The 18,894-nt window shown below is 50.1% G+C and overlaps 1 protein-coding gene across 6 annotated transcripts in view; it reads left to right on the forward strand.

The window, feature by feature from the left end:
- The window catches only part of PKN3 (protein kinase N3), a 25,296-nt gene extending 6,483 nt beyond the window's left edge, over positions 1–18,813 (forward strand). For 2 of the 6 annotated variants that reach the window (XM_072124605.1, XM_072124609.1), the window contains exons 2-21: positions 6,610–6,892; positions 7,346–7,500; positions 9,113–9,379; positions 9,636–9,846; positions 9,928–10,110; positions 10,305–10,414; positions 10,953–11,096; positions 11,528–11,603; positions 11,685–11,835; positions 12,769–12,904; positions 13,231–13,298; positions 13,714–13,780; positions 14,284–14,375; positions 15,083–15,259; positions 15,343–15,405; positions 15,641–15,717; positions 15,990–16,132; positions 16,431–16,538; positions 16,768–16,848; positions 17,420–18,813. In XM_072124605.1, the coding sequence (XP_071980706.1) occupies positions 6,610–6,892; positions 7,346–7,500; positions 9,113–9,379; positions 9,636–9,846; positions 9,928–10,110; positions 10,305–10,414; positions 10,953–11,096; positions 11,528–11,603; positions 11,685–11,835; positions 12,769–12,904; positions 13,231–13,298; positions 13,714–13,780; positions 14,284–14,375; positions 15,083–15,259; positions 15,343–15,405; positions 15,641–15,717; positions 15,990–16,132; positions 16,431–16,538; positions 16,768–16,848; positions 17,420–17,641 (2,814 nt within the window). In that variant the 3' untranslated portion in view covers positions 17,642–18,813. Of the gene's footprint in view, positions 1–6,274; positions 6,537–6,609; positions 6,893–7,345; positions 7,501–9,112; positions 9,380–9,635; positions 9,847–9,927; positions 10,111–10,304; positions 10,415–10,952; positions 11,097–11,527; positions 11,604–11,684; positions 11,836–12,768; positions 12,905–13,230; positions 13,299–13,713; positions 13,781–14,283; positions 14,376–15,082; positions 15,260–15,342; positions 15,406–15,640; positions 15,718–15,989; positions 16,133–16,430; positions 16,586–16,767; positions 16,849–17,419 lie in introns of those variants that run through there. The other 4 variants (XM_072124608.1, XM_072124607.1, XM_072124606.1 and 1 more) reach the window with 4 other exon arrangements.
- Positions 18,814–18,894: the final 81 nt, after the last annotated feature.

Here is an 18,894-nt window from a genome sequence, read left to right on the forward strand (position 1 = left end):
ATGTGCATGTATACAGGGGTGTGTGTATATATAATGTGCAGGTATACGGGGGTGTATATATAATGTGCAGGTATACAGGGGGGTGTATATATAATGTGCAGGTATACAGGGGGGTGTATATATAATGTGCAGGTATACAGGGGGGTGTATATATAATGTGCAGGTATACAGGGGGGTGTGTATATATAATGTGCAGGTATACAGGGGGGTGTGTATATATAATGTGCAGGTATACAGGGGGGTGTGTATATATAATGTGCAGGTATATAGGGGGGGTGTATATATAATGTGCAGGTATACAGGGGGGTGTGTATATATAATGTGCAGGTATACAGGGGGGTGTGTATATATAATGTGCAGGTATACAGGGGGGTGTGTATATATAATGTGCAGGTATACAGGGGGGTGTGTATATATAATGTGCATGTATACACGGGGGTGTGTATATATAATGTGCATGTATACACGGGGGTGTGTATATATAATGTGCATGTATACACGGGGGTGTGTATATATAATGTGCATGTATACACGGGGGTGTGTATATATGATGTGCATGTATACACGGGGGTGTGTATATATGATGTGCATGTATACAGGGGGGGGGTGTATATATAATGTGCAGGTATACAGGGGTGTATATATAATGTGCATGTATACAGGGGTGTGTGTATATATAATGTGCATGTATACAGGGGTGTGTGTATATATAATGTGCAGGTATACAGGGGTGTGTGTATATATGATGTGCATGTATACAGGGGGGGGTGTATATATAATGTGCATGTATACACGGGGGTGTGTATATATGATGTGCATGTATACAGGGGGGGGGTGTATATATAATGTGCAGGTATACAGGGGTGTATATATAATGTGCATGTATACAGGGGTGTGTGTATATATAATGTGCAGGTATACGGGGGTGTATATATAATGTGCAGGTATACAGGGGGGTGTATATATAATGTGCAGGTATACAGGGGGGTGTATATATAATGTGCAGGTATACAGGGGGGTGTATATATAATGTGCAGGTATACAGGGGGGTGTGTATATATAATGTGCAGGTATACAGGGGGGTGTGTATATATAATGTGCAGGTATACAGGGGGGTGTGTATATATAATGTGCAGGTATATAGGGGGGGTGTATATATAATGTGCAGGTATACAGGGGGGTGTGTATATATAATGTGCAGGTATACAGGGGGGTGTGTATATATAATGTGCAGGTATACAGGGGGGTGTGTATATATAATGTGCAGGTATACAGGGGGGTGTGTATATATAATGTGCATGTATACACGGGGGTGTGTATATATAATGTGCATGTATACACGGGGGTGTGTATATATAATGTGCATGTATACACGGGGGTGTGTATATATAATGTGCATGTATACACGGGGGTGTGTATATATGATGTGCATGTATACACGGGGGTGTGTATATATGATGTGCATGTATACAGGGGGGGGTGTATATATAATGTGCAGGTATACAGGGGTGTATATATAATGTGCATGTATACAGGGGTGTGTGTATATATAATGTGCATGTATACAGGGGTGTGTGTATATATAATGTGCAGGTATACAGGGGTGTGTGTATATATAATGTGCAGGTATACAGGGGTGTATATATAATGTGCAGGTATACAGGGGTGTGTGTATATATAATATATATATATATATATATATAGTTTTGCTTCTGCTGTGCACGTTGTATGTTTGCAGTCTCTGTGTTGGGTGTAGTTGTTGTATACTGTGTCTGTGTCTATATACCCTGCGCTGGTTGGGGGAGGGGGACACTCCCAGTCCTACATCCCCAACTCCAGAACCAGCACCAGTACAATTCTAGATAGCAGAGTCCAGGTGCTGCTGGGAGTTGTGGTCCGCCCGTTGTCCCCCTGATGCAGGTAGCGGTTTGTGCAGGGGCTCTCCCCGCTCCTTATATCCAGGTACGCCATGTGCAGGGGCTCTCCCCGCTCCTTATATCCAGGTACGTCATGTGCAGGGCTCTCCCCGCTCCTTATATCCAGGTACGTCATGTGCAGGGGCTCTCCCCGCTCCTTATATCCAGGTACGCCATGTGCAGGGGCTCTCCCCGCTCCTTATATCCAGGTACGTCATGTGCAGGGGCTCTCCCCGCTCCTTATATTCAGGTACGTCATGTGCAGGGGCTCTCCCCGCTCCTTATATCCAGGTACGTCATGTGCAGGGGCTCTCCCCGCTCCTTATATCCAGGTACGTCATGTGCAGGGGCTCTCCCCGCTCCTTATATCCAGGTACGTCATGTGCAGGGGCTCTCCCCGCTCCTTATATCCAGGTACGTCATGTGCAGGGGCTCTCCCCGCTCCTTATATCCAGGTACGTCATGTGCAGGGGCTCTCCCCGCTCCTTATATCCAGGTACGTCATGTGCAGGGGCTCTCCCCGCTCCTTATATCCAGGTACGCCATGTGCAGGGGCTCTCCCCGCTCCTTATATCCAGGTACGCCATGTGCAGGGGCTCTCCCCGCTCCTTATATCCAGGTACGCCATGTGCAGGGGCTCTCCCCGCTCCTTATATCCAGGTACGCCATGTGCAGGGGCTCTCCCCGCTCCTTATATCCAGGTACGCCATGTGCAGGGGCTCTCCCCGCTCCTTATATTCAGGTACGCCATGTGCAGGGGCTCTCCCCGCTCCTTATATTCAGGTACGCCATGTGCACATGACGTACCTGGATATAAGGAGCGGGGAGAGCCCCTGCACAAACCGCTACCTGCATCAGGGGGACAACGGGCGGACCACAACTCCCAGCAGCACCTGGACTCTGCTATCTAGAATTGTACTGGTGCTGGTTCTGGAGTTGACATACCTTATATCTAGGTACGTCATGTGCAGGGGCTCTCCCCGCTCCTTATATCCAGGTACGTCATGTGCAGGGGCTCTCCCCGCTCCTTATATCCAGGTACGCCATGTGCAGGGGCTCTCCCCGCTCCTTATATCCAGGTACGTCATGTGCAGGGCTCTCCCCGCTCCTTATATCCAGGTACGTCATGTGCAGGGGCTCTCCCCGCTCCTTATATCCAGGTACGCCATGTGCAGGGGCTCTCCCCGCTCCTTATATCCAGGTACGTCATGTGCAGGGGCTCTCCCCGCTCCTTATATTCAGGTACGTCATGTGCAGGGGCTCTCCCCGCTCCTTATATCCAGGTACGTCATGTGCAGGGGCTCTCCCCGCTCCTTATATCCAGGTACGTCATGTGCAGGGGCTCTCCCCGCTCCTTATATCCAGGTACGTCATGTGCAGGGGCTCTCCCCGCTCCTTATATCCAGGTACGTCATGTGCAGGGGCTCTCCCCGCTCCTTATATCCAGGTACGTCATGTGCAGGGGCTCTCCCCGCTCCTTATATCCAGGTACGTCATGTGCAGGGGCTCTCCCCGCTCCTTATATCCAGGTACGCCATGTGCAGGGGCTCTCCCCGCTCCTTATATCCAGGTACGCCATGTGCAGGGGCTCTCCCCGCTCCTTATATCCAGGTACGCCATGTGCAGGGGCTCTCCCCGCTCCTTATATCCAGGTACGCCATGTGCAGGGGCTCTCCCCGCTCCTTATATCCAGGTACGCCATGTGCAGGGGCTCTCCCCGCTCCTTATATCCAGGTACGCCATGTGCAGGGGCTCTCCCCGCTCCTTATATCCAGGTACGCCATGTGCAGGGGCTCTCCCCGCTCCTTATATTCAGGTACGCCATGTGCAGGGGCTCTCCCCGCTCCTTATATTCAGGTACGCCATGTGCACATGACGTACCTGGATATAAGGAGCGGGGAGAGCCCCTGCACAAACCGCTACCTGCATCAGGGGGACAACGGGCGGACCACAACTCCCAGCAGCACCTGGACTCTGCTATCTAGAATTGTACTGGTGCTGGTTCTGGAGTTGACATACCTTATATCTAGGTACGTCATGTGCAGGGGCTCTCCCCGCTCCTTATATCCAGGTACGTCATGTGCAGGGGCTCTCCCCGCTCCTTATATTCAGGTACATCATGTGCAGGGGCTCTCCCCGCTCCTTATATCCAGGTACGCCATGTGCAGGGGCTTTCCCCGCTCCTTATATCCAGGTACGTCATGTGCAGGGGCTCTCCCCGCTCCTTATATCCAGGTACGTCATGTGCAGGGGCTCTCCCCGCTCCTTATATCCAGGTACGTCATGTGCAGGGGCTCTCCCCGCTCCTTATATCCAGGTACGTCATGTGCAGGGGCTCTCCCCGCTCCTTATATCCAGGTACGTCATGTGCAGGGCTCTCCCCGCTCCTTATATCCAGGTACGTCATGTGCAGGGGCTCTCCCCGCTCCTTATATCCAGGTACGCCATGTGCAGGGGCTTTCCCCGCTCCTTATATCCAGGTACGTCATGTGCAGGGGCTCTCCCCGCTCCTTATATCCAGGTACGTCATGTGCAGGGGCTCTCCCCGCTCCTTATATCCAGGTACGTCATGTGCAGGGGCTCTCCCCGCTCCTTATATTCAGGTACATCATGTGCAGGGGCTCTCCCCGCTCCTTATATCCAGGTACGCCATGTGCAGGGGCTTTCCCCGCTCCTTATATCCAGGTACGTCATGTGCAGGGGCTCTCCCCGCTCCTTATATCCAGGTACGTCATGTGCAGGGGCTCTCCCCGCTCCTTATATCCAGGTACGTCATGTGCAGGGGCTCTCCCCGCTCCTTATATCCAGGTACGTCATGTGCAGGGGCTCTCCCCGCTCCTTATATCCAGGTACGTCATGTGCAGGGCTCTCCCCGCTCCTTATATCCAGGTACGTCATGTGCAGGGGCTCTCCCCGCTCCTTATATCCAGGTACGCCATGTGCAGGGGCTCTCCCCGCTCCTTATATCCAGGTACGCCATGTGCAGGGGCTCTCCCCGCTCCTTATATCCAGGTACGCCATGTGCAGGGGCTCTCCCCGCTCCTTATATCCAGGTACGCCATGTGCAGGGGCTCTCCCCGCTCCTTATATCCAGGTACGTCATGTGCAGGGGCTCTCCCCGCTCCTTATATCCAGGTACGTCATGTGCAGGGGCTCTCCCCGCTCCTTATATCCAGGTACGTCATGTGCAGGGGCTCTCCCCGCTCCTTATATCCAGGTACGTCATGTGCAGGGGCTCTCCCCGCTCCTTATATCCAGGTACGTCATGTGCAGGGGCTCTCCCCGCTCCTTATATCCAGGTACGTCATGTGCAGGGGCTCTCCCCGCTCCTTATATCCAGGTACGTCATGTGCAGGGGCTCTCCCCGCTCCTTATATCCAGGTACGTCATGTGCAGGGGCTCTCCCCGCTCCTTATATTCAGGTACGTCATGTGCAGGGGCTCTCCCCGCTCCTTTTATCCAGGTACGCCATGTGCAGGGGCTCTCCCCGCTCCTTATATCCAGGTACGCCATGTGCAAGGGCTCTCCCCGCTCCTTATATCAAGGTACGCCATGTGCAGGGGCTCTCCCCGCTCCTTATATCCAGGTACGTCATGTGCAGGGGCTCTCCCCGCTCCTTATATTCAGGTACGTCATGTGCAGGGGCTCTCCCCGCTCCTTATATTCAGGTACGTCATGTGCAGGGGCTCTCCCCGCTCCTTATATCCAGGTACGTCATGTGCAGGGGCTCTCCCCGCTCCTTATATCCAGGTACGCCATGTGCAGGGGCTCTCCCCGCTCCTTATATCCAGGTACGTCATGTGCAGGGGCTCTCCCTGCTCCTTATATCCAGGTACGTCATGTGCAGGGGCTCTCCCCGCTCCTTATATCCAGGTACGTCATGTGCAGGGGCTCTCCCCGCTCCTTATATCCAGGTACGTCATGTGCAGGGGAGAGCGGACTAGAAAAACCCGTCCGGCTTCATAGCTGGGATTCAGTAAAGATCCGGGATGATTTGCATAGGGGGTCATGTGGGTTCACAGGGAAGGTCATCATTGTAATAAAGGGACATAGGACTGATATAGGGAGGGGGCGCAGGTTGTTGCGTTTCAGGGTCACCTCCGTGCAGAGACCCGCCACTAAAACCGGTTCTTGGGATTTTTGGTGGTCCTAACGGTCCGACCCCCCATGGGAGATCTCCATCAGCTCTACGTATGGCGTCTATGAGACTAATATGGGAAGAGTGAGGTTATAATTAAAGGGGTGTTCCAGGATTGAGATATGGATCACCTATTCTTAGACTGAGAGGTGAGTATCCTTACTGCTCTCCAGCGTCTCACTGTAATGTTTATTGTGTGTCCCGGTGAAGTTTATAAGGCTGATGTGCAATACCAAGCACGGCCACTACACGATGCGCGGCGCTGTGCTGGGAGAGGAGTATAGAGGCTGCAGCTGGTGTTACCCCGGTGACATGTATTTGGGGACACTGTCCCTTTGTGCCGGGGATGTGCCTGGACGCCGTCCCGGTCTCTGTGAGTCAGGAAGCCTTTCCAGGAAATGACGACTCGTCTGAAGTTTTCCAAACTCCTTTATAAGTTTTTCCCCGGGTGGAATATTCGGCCTCCGGAGCGCTGTGTGTGTGTGTGTATCCGTCGCCCCGGGGCGTTACAGGTGTATGTGATCGCATGTGTTTAACCCTTTCATCCTCCCCCAGATGAGCCACAAGATGGAGATTAGGAACGGCGGATCCCTGATCCTGGATCCCGGGTTCCAGCAGCAGCTGGAGGACTCGCGGGAGCAGCTGAAACGGGAGATCCAGAGGGAACTGAAGATCAAGGAGGGGGCCGAAAACCTGCGCAAAGTCTCCACCGACAAGAAGCACCAGAGCCACGTGGAGAGTCAACTCAAGACGTCCAACCGGCGCCTGCAGGAGCTGCACCGCCAACTGCAGGAGCTCAACGGGCGCATCGTCAGGATGGAGAAGGACACCAAACAAGGCAGGGCGGCTCACTAAGGGTTAACGGGGTGGGACAGGTGTCAGAAAGTCGGCTACGAAACAGCGCCACATTGTACGCAGGCCGCGTCTGGTATTACATTTGATGTAAAGGAAACTGAGATGCAATAAATACCACACATGGCCTGTGAGCAAGAGTGGTGCTGTTTAGTAGTTACCCACAGCTCCCTACTAAGGATAGATATAAGTGATTTGGCATTCAGGGTTGCGGGAAAGTTTGGTCTGTGCTGGCTTCTAAAAAGTTATAGAATTCATATTAAAAAAAAGTATGTGAATGTTTTGGCTCTTTAAATGGCGCCACAAGTGTCCGCAGTTTGTATGTGGTATTACGGCCCATCCTCATTAGCTGGCTAGAGATGAGCTGCAATACCGGACGCAGCCAGTGGACACAGGTGGCGCTGTTTTTCTTCATACTGTATTACTGTGTGTTCCCCAGACGGGATGGTGTCTCCGGATCACTGCATCTTTGATCAGAGCCTCGATCCGCGGCAGCGCAGGGTGGAAGCGCTGAAGAGACAACTGCACATCGAGAACAAGGTGAAGCAGGGAGCCGAGAACATCATTCACATGTTTTCCAGCGGAGCCTCGAAGGTGAGGACGTAACGCAGCAGTAGTAACAGGAATTGCAAGTATTTAGGGTACCTGTCAGCAGGTGTGAATACTCACAGTGATAAGTATGGGCCCTGGAGGCATGTGTGATCATGTGGAGCAGCAGGACTGTGATAAATAGATTTATATTGCTGGATTGTACTGTGGGCATCCCCTCACACTGCTGTGCTCTATTCATCTGTATCCAGGGTTATTTACTCTCCCTGGACAGATGTGTGATCATACATTTGTGTAGGTTGTTAGTAGCAGCAGGACTGTGAAATATAGATGGCCTCACACTGTTGTGCTCAAGGCTCTCTACACTAAGTTGCTCTTAAGCCCCTCTCCTATGATGACTGCTGTAATATTCAACCATAAACCTGCTACAGCTTGTAATCAGAGTAGAGGAGGGGTCACTGTAGCAGCTTATTGCAAATATACCAAGAGCACAGCAGTGTGAGGACACTGCCCCACTATACAATCCTGGAAAATAAACTTGCATATTACAGTGCCGCTTCTAGTAACAGCACACATAAAGATATGATTACACATCTCACAGGGACAGTACCTAACACTGCAGAGTGCACAGAGCACAGCAGTGTGAGGTCACTCGGAGAACCTAGAATCCTGAAATGTAATGTAAATCCATTTTTCACTGTCCCTGCTACTAACAACATACACAAAGGTATAATTGCACATCTCTCTAGGGACAATACTTAACTCTGGCTACAGAAAGCATAGAGCACAGCAGTGTGAGGAGGCTCCCCGAGTGCTCTTAAAGAAGCTACAATCCTGGGAAATCATATTGCACAGCTCTGCTGCTACTAACAACATACACTTTTAAAAGCAGGAAGTTAATGTTACCCATGAACCCTAATACTCCATACGTACAGGATACTCAAGCCCCCCCACTGTTGTGCTCTCTAGAGACCCCCAACTTGCAGCTTAAGGGCCCCCCCTAGGATCACCATATCTATAAATATTACATTATGTATCCGGTCAGTAAGGCTCGGCGTCCTCTGAAACGACTGGGTATTAGTTGAGCCGGAAGTTATGCACATGCAGATAAAGCCGGTGGGTGTTCCCTCATGGCGGGTGCTGGGCCTCCCCGTCATCTGCACCTTATCAGTGATGTGTTGTCAGCACCTAAAACTAATCCAGAGCTGAAGTTATGCAAAGATTCTCTCTTAAAGGGGCAGTCCACAACACAATTCGTATAGACCGGAAATGGAGCAGTGCATTGCAGGACCCCTGATCTTATGATCTTGTGCTGGGTCCCCCAACAATGTGACACTTGTCGCCGGTCCTCAGTAATACTCACAAGCGCCTTAAGCTAATTTACCTTGACTTATTTGTATGCCCCTGACTGAATAAATGTTGCACAGGGATAGAAAAGAGCGCCCCAACTTTCCTTAGGATGTGTCTGGTATTGCAGTTTAGCTAAGTAATCATACCAAAAGTACCTAAGTATGACATAAAACTAATTTTTAGAGTTGTGTATCGAGCTCCACCTAGTGGTGGCATTGTATAACCAGAATAGTAATTTGAAGTTAAGCAGCTATGGTGTTGTCTTGCTCTATGGCTGCCACTCCGGTTAATTCATCATCTATATTAGGACAGGAAACTTCTGAGTACGGCTCAGCAGATGCTCCATGACAGCCGGATAAAGACAGAATTGCTCCGCATGCAGATAGTGAAGCTGACGCAGTCCCCTGGGTCAACCTCAGACCTTCAGGACTCCGAAACTCTTTCTCCGCTTGAGTTACGATTGGAGGAGCTGAGGCACCACTTACGAGTGGAGGCCGCCGTCGCTGAGGGAGCGAAGAACGTGGTAAAGTTACTTGGTGGGCGCAAACTGCAGGATCGCAAAGCACTGGCAGAGGTGAGCTACATCCTTGATGTGTTTTTCTGGGGGTATGAAAAACATGACTGCTTTTTTTTTTCCCCCAAAACAGCACCACCTCCGTGTTAAGGTTGTGCCTGGTATTACAACTTTGCTCCATTGATGTGAATCGAGCATAGCTGCAATACCACGCATAACCTGTGATTGAAGGTGGCGCTGTTTTTTTAAAGAAAGCAGCCATGTGTTTTCCATTTTACGTTGGCTATACCCGGTGTCGTTTCCTTTCGGTACTCAGGCCCAGTCACGACTACACGAGTCCAGCCAGAAGATCGACCTCCTGCGCCTGGCCCTGGAGCGCTGCCTGTCTGAGCTCCCCTCAGGACACCCCAAACAGCAGCTCATCAAACAAGACCTGCAGAGTTGTCCTACCGCCGGCGGAGTCTGGGGGAAGGGGCAGAGCCTGGGCCAGACCCTCACACCCCTCATTAAACCCACCGCACTGACCGGTACCCAGAGGGGCAGCCAGGGACACTGACATCCGTGAAGCTGTGGTGAGATTTACAAGTGTATGTCCCCCCCCCTCACAGGTACACTGGAGATCCACATTCTGGGCTGCCAGGGGCTGCTGGAGTCTGTGCCCGGGCGATCACGGGCAGCGCCGGCGCATGGAAGTCCTAACGAAGCCAAGAACTTCATGCGTTACCGGGCGGGAGGCAGCAGTCACGGGCGCGGAGGGTCTGCAAGATACCTACGAACAGACGAGACCTGCAGTAAGTATCCTAGAGGATGAGGGGGTCTGCTCTAAGGGTGCATAGCGCTATCGGGGGAGGAGATTTTAGGAATTTTATCTATATGTAGAATTCCCTTCATTATAGCGAGTAGAGAGAAGGGAATGTGAGGCAGAATGTGGAGTTACCTGTGGATGTAGCACGATACGCTCCGACACTCTTACGTCTTTCTGCAGCAGATGTCATGTGCATCCTGAAGGTAGACAACAAGCCCACAACTCACACGACCTGGGGCCCCATGCACAATCAGTGCTGGGATCAGAGATTCACCATCGAGCTGGAGCGGGTACGTCCGGACTTATATACTCTGTCTATCTCACCTCTGTCCCCTTACCTCGCCTCTCTGTCCGGCCTCCCTCGCCCTCTCAGTCTGTCCCCTTACCTCCCCTCTCTGTCCGGCCCGGCCTCCCTCGCCCCTCTCTGTCTGTCCGGCCCGGCCTCCCTCGCCCCTCTCTGTCTGTCCGGCCCGGCCTCCCTCGCCCCTCTCTGTCTGTCCGGCCCGGCCTCCCTCGCCCCTCTCTGTCTGTCCGGCCCGGCCTCCCTCGCCCCTCTCTGTCTGTCCGGCCCGGCCTCCCTCGCCCCTCTCTGTCTGTCCGGCCCGGCCTCCCTCGCCCCTCTCTGTCTGTCCGGCCCGGCCTCCGTCGCCCCTCTCTGTCTGTCCGGCCCGGCCTCCCTCGCCCCTCTCTGTCTGTCCGGCCCGGCCTCCCTCGCCCCTCTCTGTCTGTCCGGCCCGGCCTCCCTCGCCCCTCTCTGTCTGTCCGGCCCGGCCTCCCTCGCCCCTCTCTGTCTGTCCGGCCCGGCCTCACTTCTCTTCTTCTCCACAGTCCAGGGAGCTGGAGGTGTCGGTACAATGGAGGGACTGGCGGGAGTTGTGCGCCATCCGCTTTGTCCGGTTGGAGGACTTCCTGGACAATGAGCGCCATGGGGTGTGCCTGCAGCTGGAGCCTCAGGGGATGCTGTTTGCGGAGGTAAAGTTACTTAAAGGAACAGAACAGTTCTAAAGGAGAACTGGGGAAACCAAGTAACAGGAGATGTGTTGAAGGTCACATTCACATGGGGTCTTGGATTGTTTTGGTCTCCTCACCATCCATAGGAAAGTATCTGCCACATTCTGACCCGTGTGAACAGGGACTGACCAACACACCAATATCCAGGATTTCCCTCGCTCTATTGTGATCCATCATTACCTGGTTACGGGTTGTTTTCCATGATGATGTCTTCTTTTATACGTCCATTCAGGGCGCACATCATCAATGACGGGTCTCCTGTCTGTGGCCCCTGTGTGATGCACGATTCCTTCTCTTGGGACCTGTAATGTTGGCTAAAACACCCAGCTTTCCCAGATATAGATAGCTGAATGGACATTGTGTATGATTCGTTGACACAATTTTTGTTCCAGATCATGTTCTGTAACCCTATGATCGAGAGGAGAGGCAAAGTACAGAGGCAGAAACGCATCTTTCCCAAGCAGAAGGGTCAGTGTCTTCTCCCATTCATTCCGTACAACTTCTTGTTCTGATGTTTTAGTTCCTTCTATTCCATTACTTTCTTTTCAGGAAAGGATTTCCTCCGGGCCACACAGATGAACATAAACTTTGCGACTTGGGGGCGACTGATGATGAGTATCCTGCCTCCATGTGGCACCATGAGCACGCTTAGCCCCCCGCTCCCCAGCTCTATGGACCCCCAGGCTCATTCTGCAGACAGGTACGATCACGTTATCCACTACTCACATTAAAGGGATTGTCCACTTTTGTGAACTAATCAATATTATTTGTGTAATAAAAAGTTATACAATTTTCCAGTTTACTTTATGTATCAATTCCTTATGGTTTTCTAGATCTTCCTGTGGATAAAAATATGTCCCTGGTCATGTGATACACACGGGTGCACGGCTGGTTATATCACTGAGAGTAATGTTTTATGTATAACACGCAGTGCTCCTGTGTGACACCACGTGACCAGGAATATAACGAGCCGTGCACCTGTGTGACATCACATGACCAGGGAGGTTACGAGCCGCTCACCTGTGTGATAGCAAATGACCAGGGATATAATAAGCAGTGCACCTGTGTACCATCAAATGACCAGGGATATAACAAGCCGTGCGTCTGTGTGACATCACATAACCAGTGATTTAACAAGCTGTGCACCTGTGTGACATCACATGACCAGGGATATAATAAGCCATGCACCTGTGTGACATCACATGTCCAGGGATATAACGAGCCGCTCACCTGTGTGACATCACATGACCAGGGAGGTAACGAGCCGCTCACCTGGGTGACATCACATGACTAGGGATATAATCAGCCGCGCACCTGTGTGATGACAGATGACCATGGATATAATGAGCTGTGCGCCTGTGTGACACCACATAACCAGTGATATAACGAGCCATGAACCTGTGTGACGTCACATGACCAGGGATATAATGAGCTGTGCACCTGTGTGACATCAATTGACCATATATATAAGAGCAATGCACCTGTGTGACATCACATGACCAGGGACCAGTTTTTATCCACAGAAAGTAAACAATGAGGCTTCCTATTGAATGACGAGCAATTAGTTGATAAAAGTGGACATCGGGTGTAATGCAGCACAATCCACATCTAGCGGCTTCCGTTCTTCTTGCAGCAGTCTGCCAGTGAAGAAACTCATTTTCAATGAAGACCCTTCCATAAAGCCCCCACCTAAACCTCCCCGGGCGTTCATTCCCCCGGAGACGGATAAAGAAGCGACCTCTGCAGATCCTTGTAAGGTGCCAGCCAAGGTGTGTGCATGACAGAGATGACACTGTGACTTATACCAGCAGGGTTATTGGGTTAGACCTAAAATCATGTTCTGGCATAGTAACATCTGTAGAAGCCTGAACATTGCCCTCGATATATCATCATAGTGATATCCGGGTATCTTGCCCCCTTTGGGGATCATTTACATTGGACCCCGTCAGCACATCCATTCTCTCTACAGATCATTTAGACACTAGGCCTTCATTTTCAGTATAAGATCCAAACATTTGGACTCTTAATGATTTTACATGGAGATCCTTCAGACTTTCTGACCTACTCTTTTTGTCTGTTTTTTTTCCTGTTTTAGCCCATGAAGCGCATCCACTCCGATGACAGCGGTGTCCTGAGCGCTGCCGAGCCCCAGAAGCTTCCCAGGTACATATAGCTCCATTACTTGTAGCCATGAGAAGTGTGAGGCTGCAGTCACATGGGGAAAATGTATGAAGAAAATCGGGAAAATCAGCTGGATTCGCTGGGAAATTGAGGCTCAGCCGAGTATATTTGCTGCAGTACAGTCACTCTTATGATGCAGGACGATTCAACTCCATATGTTTAGTTTGTGTTCCCGGAGTTGACCGTCCCTTTAAAAAGTTGCCCTCTGGATAGTGTCGCCTCAGATCAAGATGGTTCATCCTTTGTAAAGCCCACCGACTGATTGCTATTCTTCTCTTTAAGGGGCGAGAAGGCGGGTAGTTATATTTGGGCTGGGGTCACTTTGGGGTTGGTGGTCATTTTGGTGATCTTTTTGCAAAGTTTGTCATAGGTTAAAATGGTTTGTCTGCTTTTACAGGAAGAGGACGCTTCAGCTGGATGATTTCTGCTGTGTATCAGTGCTGGGGAGGGGACATTTTGGTAAAGTAAGTGTCCTTGAATGTGACAGGATTTAGGGGCGGATGTTGGGTGCAGGCATTGTCCTATGTGGCAGGTTCTGGTACAGCCGCTCCATACACTTCCATCAGACTGGATGGTGCAGTGGGCAGGGACGTATTCACATGCAGCAGTCCTCTGTGACGTGAGTGTCCTGTACCTCACGCTGCGGCGCTCGCCCTGTGCACAGTCGGTATAATTTTGGTTGCGTTTGCATACGGTGTCATGTAGAATTACAAAGCACCATCAGCACCCAGTCATGTCACTTGATCATATACCATCCCACCTATATTCTGTATGTTCCTAAGTGCAATGTATGGTCACATAACTGCCTGCCCAGGGGGGTCATAGTATCCGGAAGGGTCTTTCCATGCGCCTCTTTCATGGCATCCCATACAGAAGGTACCCCATTGGTTCCTAATTTCCCACAGTAATGTGGATGGCTGAATATCTTGCTGTAGGTAGCCTAGTATCTTATGGGTTTGTGTTTTAGGTCCTTCTTGCTGAATATAAGAAGACGGCAAAGCTGTACGCCATCAAAGCGCTGAAGAAGCGAGAGATCGTGAGCAGAGATGAGTTTGAAAGGTGAAATATCTTCTAATAATAAAGGTTTAAAGGGAATGTGACCATGTAGACTGCATCCAGTGTTATGTATTGTCTCTGGAGAGAGGTGTAAACATACTGCTGTGTATGTTGTTAGTAGCAGCAGGACTGTGAAATATGGATTTATATTCCAAAATTGTAGCATCTCCAAGGGCCCTGGGGATGTGTCCTCACACTGCTGTGTCTGTGGTGCTTCACATAGATCTCCTCTACAGCATCTTCCCTCCGCTGTGATTGACTGCTCTAGTATAACAGAGGCTCGGAACTGTAGCTAATGCAGAGAGCTAAGAGCACAGCAGTGTGAGGACATGCCCTCAGTACAATCTTGGAATATAAATCCGTGTATCACAGTCCTGCTGCTACCAACAACATACACAAAGGAATGATGACACAAATCTCCAGGGACAATATATAACACTGGCTGCAGTACTGCATGGTCCTACCTGCTGACAGTTTCCCTACATACTTGCAGTTCCTGTTAGTCTGGAGAAAGTTGTGACAGTATATAAACACCTCTCCAGATTATCCTGGGGGGCACCTAAATTCAGTTGATATTCCAGTGGCCCCTGTGGGTTTTCCATGACCCTGGACCCCCTCTATCTTGCTGATGAGGACCTCGCATGGACTTGCTTGCATCTTCTCCCTCTATTACCTGCTCAATGACTATTGTTGCCCCCTCTTCCCTCCAGCCTGCAGTGCGAGAAGCGGATTTTCGAGGTGGTGAATTCTTCTGGGCATCCGTTCTTGGTGAACCTGTTTGGATGCTTCCAGACCCCAGAACACGCGTGTTTTGTCATGGAGTACATGCCAGGCGGTGACCTGATGATGCACATACATGCGAATGTCTTCTCTCTGCCTGCAGCAAGGTAGGAGACCGATCAAGTTTCAGGACCTGCTGTGTCCACCATGTCCTAGATGTCCATCACTCTCTCTCCCTCTATTCTTGCAGGTTCTACTCCGCCTGCGTGGTCCTGGGGCTCCAGTTCCTCCACCAGAAAAAAATAATTTACAGGTACATTGTGCGATTCTCTATGATGCACTGATCCGATATAAAGCCATATACCAGAGGGTCATAGATCTGGCTGCAGGACCTCACATCTCTTGTCCCCTCCTGCTGGTTCAGTTTCTTCATAGAGAATCCCTGCTTGTGGTATATGTAGTGTTTAGCAGTAACACATATCCATAGTGCACGGCATTATATGGTATGTAATAGGTGACATCTGGTATTATATTCTGCTTCTATCCAGGGACCTGAAGCTGGATAACATACTGATGGATGCCAAGGGCTTTGTGAAGATTGCAGACTTTGGGCTCTGTAAAGAAGGTTAGGATCTGGACACCATTGTATTGTACAATTTAAAGGGGCTGTGAATGTCAATGGATTGTATGCTGGTATGTTTGGTGCCCCACAATTACAAGAGTGATGGTGCTGATCCCTCTCCATTCATTAGAGGGGACAGGACACCCATTCTTGTGATTGTTTGGACCACCAGTGATCAGCAAGTTATCACCCATCCTGTTCATGGAGGAGGTCACTGAATGTCATCACATCCCCTTTAAGTAAAGGAAGAGGATTATAATTTCTCTATCTCCCAGGTATGGGATATGGTGACAGGACAAGCACCTTCTGTGGCACGCCAGAGTTCCTCGCACCCGAGGTGCTGACAGACACATCGTACACCTATGCAGTGGACTGGTGGGGGCTGGGAGTCCTGATCTATGAGATGCTGGTGGGAGAGGTGAGACAGTGATCGGGCACCATTGGTTAGTATGGGTGGTACAGAGGAAAGCACTTTCCCTTTAAATGACAGTGGTATAGAGATAAGTGAACCCAATGATTAAATTTAGCATTTGGGTTCAGCTGTTGGACCCGGAAATGTTGCCAGATTGCTACACGACATGGCTAGTTGTTAGGGGCATGTTTTGGCCGGCAATATGTTCAAACAGCTCAACCCGAACTTGAATGTTGGGTCTACTCATCTCACCGATGCCCTGTCCACATCATTAATGGCCGCTCTGTGATTTCCGCTTGTCTAGTGCCCGTTCCCTGGTGATGATGAAGAGGAGGTGTTTGACAGCATTGTGAATGAAGAAGTGCGATACCCGCGCTTCCTGTCCACTGAAGCCATCAACATTATACGGAAGGTATGACATCAATAAGCGATGGCAAGCAGTGACTGACGCAGCAGGGGGTGAGTGACCTGGCAACATAGAAAAAGTGACTCGTCTACTTATGGCTTGGAAATGAAGACAAGGCTGAATGTGATATAAAGAAAAGTGAAGATCGGATTTCTTTCAGTTTTCAATTATTAATTTCTATTGCAGTTTACTGTAGAATGTAGTCAATAACTATTTATTTTCGGTCTTTGTTTAGTTACTTCGTAAAACACCAGATCGCCGCCTCGGGGCTGGAGAGGGTGATGCAGAAGAGATAAAAACACAACCTTTCTACCAGGTAGGATAATCCTTAAAGGGGTTCTCCATAGGTTGAAAAACATGGCTGCTTTCTTCCAAAAACAGCGCCAGACCTGACCAGGGGTAGTGTATGGTATTGCAACAAAGATCAAATCATTTCTTATACAGCTACAATACCTGCACAAACCATGGTCAGGTGTGGTGCTGTTTTTGGAAGAAAGCAGCCATATTTTTCAATTTCTGGAGAACCAAGAAATAATCTACAGACATTAGGAAACTATGATAATCATTATCAGTCCTTTAGGGGTATGTGTACGGCATGGGCTGAACAGTGAATTCTCTGCATCATTACCATCTGGGAATCAAGGACACCCTGCAGGACTATGGTCCTGTACTGTACTCATGTTCTCTGTAGGGGGCAGTAGTGACTGTGATGGTGTGAATCCTGCTCTCTACACACACCACGTTGGTCTCTATAAATAGACTAGTGTTTAAAGGGACGCTGTATATGGACTGGCCCTGCTTGTCAGATTTGTTGTGGGGAAACTGAGTGTCCCTATTGATCAGCAGTGCTATATATTTCACCTGTGACTTCCCTTCTGTTTCTTTAGGAGATGGACTGGGAGGCGCTGTACGCACGCAGGTTGCAGCCCCCCTTTGTTCCCGCCTTAAAAGACGCATTTGACGTCCGGAACTTTGATGAAGAATTTACTGGACAGAAACCTGTTCTGACGCCATCAGACGACCCCCGACACCTGACTGCGGGGGACCAGATTCTCTTCCAAGATTTTGACTTTGTCTCTGACCTTCTTGTGGCTGAGCAGAAGCAGTGACTGAGCTGCTCCATAATCTCTCATACCACCGGATAAGCACCCGGGGATCTCCAGGGTCATCTCTGGACAACCTCTCAGATACCTCCTGGGGCATTCTCTGGACAACCTCCTGGATACCTCGGTGCTGATCTAGAGCTTCACTCCATATAGTATGTGATAAAATGCACTTAATCTAAGGTCCTCGGGTGTCACACTGGAGGTTGTTTTGTGTCTACCTCAGCTCCAGGTAAAGTTCTAACTTTTATATAACAATTTATTGTCCTAGCATATGTCCCGGCTGATCGGAGGGGTTCCCCCATGTAGAAGCTGGATTACTCCAGCTCAGATCCTACTCTCTGCCTCTCCTGATCCTTACAAGAGGTTGTCTGGGCCATTCCTGAAGCTGCTTTAATCCCATCTCATGCAGCGTTATTGGACTCCGGTCATGTGATGTCAAGTCACTGTTGTAGCCAACCACTGGCCTCAATACTGAAGTGCTCAACGCTGAGGCCAGTGACTGGCTCATAGAGTGTGACACACAGGAGCCAGCATTTTTCACATCTACACTTATGACCTAGACAACCCCTTTAAGACTTTGTCAGTTTTCCAGGGATGATGGGAGCAGGTTTACCATTCGAGGACAAGCAATGTGACTACTGAGCACTACATAGGACTATAATTACCTCTGCACCCAAATTAAGGCAAATTTGTGAATGTATTGATCTGGAAGTAACATGCATACAGCTCCTATGTGTCTCCATGGTTACAGACTACAGGCAACACCTATATAGTCTGATGCTACAAACTTATGTTATACCTTAGCTCTGCATGGGAGCTGTATACAGAGACGGTGCCCAGAGGATTGCCCATGTGACATGTGACCCGCTATGTGTATGACGCTTCAGACCTACGTGGTCCAGAGAGGAAGATAAATCATCTTCCCTGCTACAAATGAAGGAAAATATAAAATAGAAGGAAAACCGGACCCTGGGGGAGTATCGGGGTCACATGTATCATAGTAATATATAGGGAACAGCGATGTCTGTTTTTACTGCAGCGATTGTCCACAGTTTTGAGTGTTTGCCGGTGCGTCCCTTTAAGAAGCCACAGGAATGGATGTTACATACAAGAAATGATTGTGACTTGGGGATAAGCATCGTCCTATGTGCTAATAAACCATGTTCTTCACTGCTTCCTCTGTATGTAAAGTCTATAGGTGAGGAATAACAAATGGCCGCTTCCTTCTTCCATAACTAGCGCCTCTCCATGGCTGG

Source organism: Engystomops pustulosus, chromosome 9, assembly GCF_040894005.1.
Source record: "Engystomops pustulosus chromosome 9, aEngPut4.maternal, whole genome shotgun sequence".
In the NCBI taxonomy this organism is placed as follows: Eukaryota; Metazoa; Chordata; class Amphibia; order Anura; family Leptodactylidae; genus Engystomops; species Engystomops pustulosus.